Source organism: Asterias rubens, chromosome 5, assembly GCF_902459465.1.
Source record: "Asterias rubens chromosome 5, eAstRub1.3, whole genome shotgun sequence".
NCBI classification, from domain to species: Eukaryota; Metazoa; Echinodermata; class Asteroidea; order Forcipulatida; family Asteriidae; genus Asterias; species Asterias rubens.
The window spans coordinates 1,965,223-1,973,243 of NC_047066.1; the positions used below are offsets into that span (position 1 = coordinate 1,965,223).

The 8,021-nt window shown below is 38.9% G+C and overlaps 1 protein-coding gene across 1 annotated transcript; it reads right to left on the reverse strand.

The window, feature by feature from the left end:
• Positions 1-1,684: 1,684 nt before the first annotated feature.
• LOC117290866 (DNA oxidative demethylase ALKBH2-like) lies at positions 1,685-6,506 on the reverse strand. The gene is made up of 3 exons (XM_033772421.1): positions 5,878-6,506; positions 3,127-3,269; positions 1,685-2,045 (listed from the first exon to the last, which is right to left on the reverse strand). The coding sequence occupies exons 1-3, from the start codon at positions 6,286-6,288 to the stop codon at positions 1,748-1,750; spliced, it is 852 nt and encodes a 283-aa protein (XP_033628312.1). The 5' UTR covers positions 6,289-6,506; the 3' UTR covers positions 1,685-1,747.
• Between the last annotated feature and the right edge of the window lie 1,515 nt (positions 6,507-8,021).

Here is an 8,021-nt window from a genome sequence, read left to right on the forward strand (position 1 = left end):
TATTGATTTCAACTTATGGCTTGTAATGACACTTATATGTGACAATCAATACCAAATCAGGCACTTTCTGCTAACACTAAAAACTGGCTTTTTCTTCTCATCAAATAGATGAGAATAAGAGCTTTCAAATAACGCCTAATTGGGTACGAGGCAAGTGATTCTCTTTTACCCTTTTCAGCACTTTGTTGACTCTTTACTTTAGTTGCCCAAGTTAATACAAAAAAGCACACGGGGCCTGAGCACAAAGGCTTTGTAAAAAGCTTAACTTTTGTCCATATCCACCCTCCATACCCAGGCTTACCATCATTGGAAAAAGACAGATTGGATCTTTCCAATGATGGTCAAATAAAATAGGGTTTCTATTATGGAATCACTTCAAATTGGAGTGGAAATATCCAAAATGTCAAACATTCAAAGAGCGCAATATGGCTGGTGCAAAAAAGTGTTGGGTTTATAGAACACACTGGGGAAACAAAGACCAAGAATTTGGATAGTTATTGGCTGATTTCAAAGTGTTTGTTTAATTATATGAAAGGAAATTACAATAAGTAAGTCAGTTTGTATTACTTATTATGCTCTAAAATGAAATATTCAAGGTAATATAATGAAGTAAAATTTAACTTTGAACACAAGCTTCTTGTTGTGTGATAATTATTGTGCTTTTTGTTTGAGTGGTCAAACATGATGTGAAGATAACTTAGTGCTGAAAGAGTTTAAAGAATGCACTTTGATATCACAGCTGATATTTCAGTTGTCTTTGTTCTTAATGCTATTTCATTATTGCCAAGAACTGTCTGATCTTGATGTGCGCTGTCACAAATTAAAGTATAATTGCAAGGGTTGTTTCAAGGACTGCTTCATTTTACTAAAACGGGCAGGCCATTTGACCTTTGAAAACCAATAGGAAAATTGTATCATGCGATAGAACTTAATAACTAAATATGCTGAAATTAAATATGGTGGTGACCATTTGCTCTGCAAGAAAATAATGAAAGAAAGCAAAATTACAAAATACAACACTAAAAATAAACGTACATGGAAAAACACTAAACCCAAAATCCAAAAATAGGTAGTCACCCCCCAGGGGAAAAATATATAAAAATATAGCAAAATATTTTATCTGCATACAAATGCATTATGTTATACATGAAACTGGACAAACAAATTATAGAGAAATTAAAAGTAATTATTACACACAATTATGAATAGAATATCTGAAAGTTTGTTTGTAAATGAAATAAATCCCTAAGATTAATGGCTTGTTTCGCTATTTACACATCACTGCTCTATCTTATAAAGATCGGACAGTTAACAATATTTTCACAATTAAAAACTTTGTTTTCAGTATTTTGTTGAGTAAAATAGTGTAAAATGTCATGAACCTCTGGTGTTTATATTGTGAAATGGACATTTGTCTATAAAATAAAGCAAAAGATTTATTGACTGTATAATGGAGTTGTCTATCATTAACTGTTCCAGTGCAGCACACTGGAACAGCTGTGATGAAGGGGATAACCCTGTTTCAGCCGCAGAAGTAGGTGGCTCCTAGTGGATGATACCCATGCCTACCAACCCTGTTTTAGCCCCAGGAGTAGGTGACTCCGAGTGGATGATGGCGTCATATGCGTCCTTGTACACTGATGCAGGTCAAAGTTTGGGGTTTTTGGGGGTGGAGGAGGGAGGGGGAGGGGGGAGGGGGGATACTTAGTACTTGCTGAGAACAAACAGAATCATCTGTTGTTTTACGTCAAGTTTTAAGACATCTGAAAGTCATGTTGATCCTCACTCCATGAGCTTTCTTCCTGACAGGTAGTGAGTGGTACCAGTGAAAGTTTGTCGGATAGTTCATCATCAGTAAACTCCCGTTCTCAAGCTCTATTTTGATGGGCGACAGCTTTCTCTTTGCATTCTTGCCGCGTGACTCCCCGTGTCGGAAGATGAAATCACGTGGTTGGCCGAGGGATAAGGACGCAATGGGACTGGTTGGAACCAACTCCTTCTCATCATCTCGATGTTCACCCATGTAGTCATTCCCGTCTTTGTATCTTGGTTATATAACAAATAAAAGATCTATAGTTATTACAATATCAATGTTGCAATATGACGTACATGTAAATCTGCCATCCTTATTCAATGGCAACTTGGACCACTACACAGGGGTGTGTTTTCGAGGTCATAACCAATATTTGTTTCGGTCAATGACCAGTGATCAACCAACAATTTCAACCGCAACAGTTTAATATTGGTTACAGCCGCCATAACGCTCCCTAGTCATGCGTTTCGTGTGAAAACGGTGTGCAGCATGCACACATTTATTTTCACAAAACTCATTGCATGATTGGTTTATTGAAAAACTCAGCCCCTGCATTAATAACTTGAGCACTTGATATCTCTGTAATCCAAAATGCAATTTACCCGTAAAGACAATGACTTTCGAAAACTATCTTTTGACCCCTTGCACGCACGACACACACGGGGACTGTGCCACGCTCACCATTTTTGGTGGCCAATAGCTTAACGTGTAAACACCGCGTGTCTCCTAAAATGCGCACTTCACTGAATAACGTATGTTGACATTGACCACCAAAATGGTGCATCCAAGATATTTCTGATGATGACGTCAGGTGAATAGGGTCAATAGTGGCTTTTAATATCGCTCAAATCTGTCAGCGGCACTCAGTGACACTCATGGTGCTCCAGAATGTTTACCTTTGGTCACATGGTCTTTTATTTCAATTCTTAACACCATCTTAGTTCCCTAGGGAGTATATACAGCCCGTGCTGCCTCATGTAGCACACCAAGCAAAATCAATTGAACAAGACCCATCTCTGTCCTTTAAGAGTACCCATTTACCCTGGGTAAAGAGAAAAAATAAAGTGACTTGCTCAAGGACTAGAATATCAAGACCAGGATTCGAAACCACACCCTGAACTTGGTGTGCTAGACCACTCGGCCAAGCTACTCATTACCATGGTACAAGACCACATCTCTTGGAGCATTGTAAGAATAGAGTTTAAAGAAAGAGGTCGGGTGACATAATGTTCACATGCCAAAATCTTGACTTTGAATTTTGTAATAAAAAGTTGAGATATTTTTGTTTTCTGGAGGAAAATTGGTGTTCTCACCTATTAATGAGAACAAAGTTGAATCTGTGACCAGTAACTTCTTCAATCCTGTTTCTTATCTTATTAAGTGAAGATGTCCATGGCTTTGCTGGAACTGTAACTCCTGAATACTTGTAGGTCAAATTGGCGTCGCCATGGGCAACCTGGAAAAGAAAGAATAAACAGTTCATTAAAAATGTTCATTACAAAATTTAACTCTGATGCGATGCGGGTATCCGTTTTTATCGGAGTATAGGCCCTAATAATATCCAGATCCAGAAGAGTATCAAATAAACCAAGTGAACTGAATAGACTGAGCTGGTCAGGACTTTGACCTGCGACCATGGAATAACAACTGGGCTCTATGATTGCTAGTTGCGATAATCGTAACCCTCCATCCTCCCGACGGTCGGAGGATGGAGAGTTACGATTATCGCAACTATATGATTGCGTCTCCCTAGTCCCTATTTTGTCAAAAAATTTGTTCGAGGACGCTAGTTAGAAGCCATACAACCTGTCAAAACTGGCGTATAGCCAAGGATCACACCCAAGTAATTTCTTCAAAATATGACCTTTAAAGAGGCTAAATGCAAAGGCATTCCATTGTAAACATGATTTAAAATCTTGTGGGCAACTTTTGATTGAACAGGCATCAAGGCCACTATCAGGGAGAGCAACAGAGGCAAACGATCGGTCTCTGTGTAGTTCCAGGCCTGTCTTTGGTTGGGATCCAGATGGGGTGGGATGTGGGTACTTCTAGAATTTATAAGGCTCCCCCGCTCACAGGGGAGCCTTATAATTTCTAGAAGTAGGATGCCGGGGGTGAGCGAGGGGGGTTATTGTCCATTCACTGGGACACTGACATCTCAGCAAATATTAAAGTTAAACACTATTATTATTATACGAGTAGGGCCCTACTTCTAGAAACTATAATATAAGGCTCCCTGTGAGCGGGGGCGTCTTACAAAGGGTGCGTTCGTTTAGCTTCCCTGGGTCGACCCCGGTGTGTGGCTTTTTTTTTTCCCAGGACAAACGTGGGTAATTATCGCCACATGCTGGAAAAAAAAAACGCCACACACCGGGGTCGACCCAGGGAAGCTAAAGAACGCACCCTAATAATTTCTAGAAGTTTGATTAGAAGATCAGGGATCTATGACTGGTCCTTTGGCCAATCTGTCATAACAATCTGCAATACGTTGTCTTATTGACTTGAGTTGAGTATCACTGTTCAAGTTGGGACAGAAAATCACTGTGCAATCTTTGCTTGTTGATAGCCAAGGCTAGGATAGGATTCAGCCAGCCTTGGCCACACAAGTGGGGCTATTTATTTCAGTCTGGGCTTATTGAGTTGGTCAAATGACAATTTCTTACTGATCTTATTCTAGACTAGAGTAAGACTGAGAATACTGAATAGATTCTTTGTGACGCTCACAAATATACCTGATACCCAAGCCTACATTCGTATGGACTGTGAAAGGGGTAACCCTGTTTCAGCTATAGGAGTAGGTGGCAACGGCCTCTGGAAAATATAATTGTAGCCCACACCTTGAAGTGGCCTTCAGGCCTTGTGTGTCAGGCGACTTGCATAAAAAATAATAAAAAAATAATAACAATAATCAGGCCTGTGAATTTGAAGTAGTGAGCAGAATGTTAACCAAATCCTTCTCGGACTGAACTAGGTACATGTAGCTACATGTAGATAATTGAAACATGTCTGTTTGTTCCTTATTTACTGGTTCTTTGAGGTATTTTTTACGGGCATGTGACCTATGACCCTTTCTTACATAAAATAACCACTTTCATAGTTGTAGGCCTTGAAGTTCCCTCTGGTAAAGGAGCACTTTTAATTTTGTATTGGAACTCTGTGAAGGGCACCAAGGCAATTGCTGTGGGTTAATTCGGCTGTGTAAGAGTCATATAAGTAAATGACTGCAGAAACCTCAATGGGAGACTTTGGAATGCTAGGTGGCAGCAGACCTACCAGGTAAACTTTCATTGTTTGCGGTGGCACGGTTGGCTTGTGCGTAAAGCGCTTGCCTCTCACCAAGGTGACCCCGGTTCGATTCCCGGTCGGGGCCATTTTATGTGAGTTGAGTTGTGCGTTGGTTCTCTGCTGTGCCACGAGGGTTTTCCAGTCTATCCGGTTTTCCTCCCTCAGGAAAAAATCAAACACTTTCGATCTTGGCTGTGCTCCGTGGTCATAATGGGTTGATGTGGCTGGCAGCTGAATGCGCCCTTGCATGCCTGCTTCTCGAACACGTGGTAGCCGCGTCCTTCGCAATTCAGCTCTAGCTGCGAGTAAGGACGATTAGCCCCCCAAATTATTGTTGTTCTGAGCTTGCGCACATTACCAAGAACAATGGATTTACCTGGTACGTTGTAAGTCTGCCACCACCTAGCGACTCAGAAGTCCCCCATTGTTTAGGGTCCACATGGAACGGACAATACAACACATTGCATGACTGCGAAGTGTTAATCTTGCTTCATCACTGCGCGAGAACTGAAATTTTGATACCTTTGCTTAAACTCATTGTATGCGAAATATGTAAGAAGTATACAAAAATATTAAAGATACCATTAATATATAAAAAACTTACTTAGCCCCACTTGTACGGATTCAGCTAGCCTAAATATTGGCCACACAAGTGGGGCTAACGTCCGCTGTGACTGATTAGATGTAAATTTCCCATTAAATTAAATACACTGTTAATGAGCCAGGAAACTTCATCAAGAAATACATCTACGTTTTCCTTTCCTTCCTCTATGGTTTACCTGCTTTCTTGGAATGCTGTGCCACTTTCCAAACACCTGCACCTTCGTTAACTCCCCCGTGAAATATTGCAGACCGCCCCCCTCGCAGTGATCAAACAACTCCTTCGCTTCCCGCCTTCCGTACAACTTGGTGTAGTCACAAGAAAGATTCTCTGCTGATATTTTACGCCACGAAGGTTGACATAATGGTCTCAGAATGGTTGGTGACTCCTGAGAAACGTCCTCCTTTTGTCGTTTAGAAGGAGGACAAATATCTCCCCCAGTTTTTCTGGCAGAGTTGGGGTTTTGTTCGGTCACAAATTTCCTCTTGAAAAGGAAATTGAGTCCGCCTCCATGTTTCTTCACTATGTCATTTTTACACGGCGAGGTTTTGATTGTTGGTGGTAAAACACGACCCAAATACTTTTCCATTGCGAAGGATGTGTGACAATGAATAACTTGAAAAACAAATGGTTATACTTATTTCAGTTCAAATTCAGTCAGGATATTTCCCTGGGACATGGACACCGGCGGCCCACTTCACTTGCCGAGGTTTGACTGGGCAAAAAGGCCTGTAGCGTCACCTCCACTCGGTCGGACAGCAGTTCAAAGATTGCGCCCACACCACTCAAAAACTGAACTGCGCCATCTTCTTGCAACGCACATCTATATCTCGCAATCTGGCTGCTAAACCAAAAGAAAACAAAGCGAGGCGACCACTAGACTCAGCCCGCGAGTTATATGCTACAGAAGAAAATACGGTGTCCCATTTGAGCCAAACAATGGAACAACAAAACAAGTTTGTACAATTTGGTAAAAATGTGTGGGAAATGGTCAACAACTCCCAGCACAATCATGATGGAAAACAAGTTTTAGTTGCATAAAGGCAAAAAGGTTTCCTATAAATGTTCAACAAAAGGAAAACTTTATAAGGGACTATAGTAACTTTGAGGGACAGTTTTGCCTTGTATAAAAACCAGCATGATATTTTGATTCTTTGAAAAAGGTAATTTGATTGAGCACAAGGCAAGACATTTGGTTCTTATTGTGTATGGTTTGAAAAACTTTTCAGGCTCTTAGTCCACATTTTCAGATTTGTCTGAAACCGGCGAGGAAATCAGAAAAATACTAAAATAGGAAGAAAATCATGCGTGTAAAAGCAATTTTGTTTCTGTTTTCACAGAAAACAAATTCAATGAAGAGAAATTCCTCTTTGACAATTTTTGCAAAAAAAATCAGGGTGAGCATACAGATCAAATATTGATATGAAGCTACAAAATGCTGAATTTGAGACATCTTTGGAAGACCTAGTAAAATTGAGACCAGAAATGATGTGAGGAAAAGTTACAATATTTTTTGCACATTTTGCAATTTATTTTAGTCAAATATTCGGTTTAAAAAAAAATCCACATTTTTTCATACATATACTGAAATTATATAATCAGTTTGACACTCCATTCAATTAGATTATAACAAAAATAAGTTAGCTTTTCCAATCAAATTATTGTATTTTTGTGCTTTTGCTAATCACTGAGAAAAATTAATTAAATAACCGTCAAATGGGGAAAAAAATCAGTATTTCCACACCAACCCCCCAATAATAAAGAAAGAAATATAAAACTCAAAAAAGCAAACAAACCAAATTTCAAACAAAATGTTGTAATAATGATAATATATAAATTAATAAGATCAGACAAAAAGTGTAGCAAAGAAAATGCATTATTTTCTATAAGAAGTAACGCATCTGACAACTAACAAATGAAACTATCAAACTAGAAAAACTTTGAATAGTTAGTGTTTTGTCATCATTTTTTCATAGTTTGGCATGTATATTAATATATGGCTATTTAAATTTTCTGCACCTAAGAGCTTATGATGTTTAGAGAGTTGTTCACACATAGTATATTATTCTCCAAACCAGCATAGCAATAGTTACAGTTTATAAAAAAGAGTTAACTTTGACATTAAAATTTGTCCACTTCTCTTTATCATTATGTCCAATAGTCTTTCCTCCATCTATGGAACTGCATTTGTATTTGTATAAACAACTTTTTTAAATCACCCCAAAGTTTATAATAAATCCTTTATTTATAATAAAACCTTTATTGTGTCAAGCATTTGACTAACAGGATATACATGTAACTTGGATACATATCTACACTAAC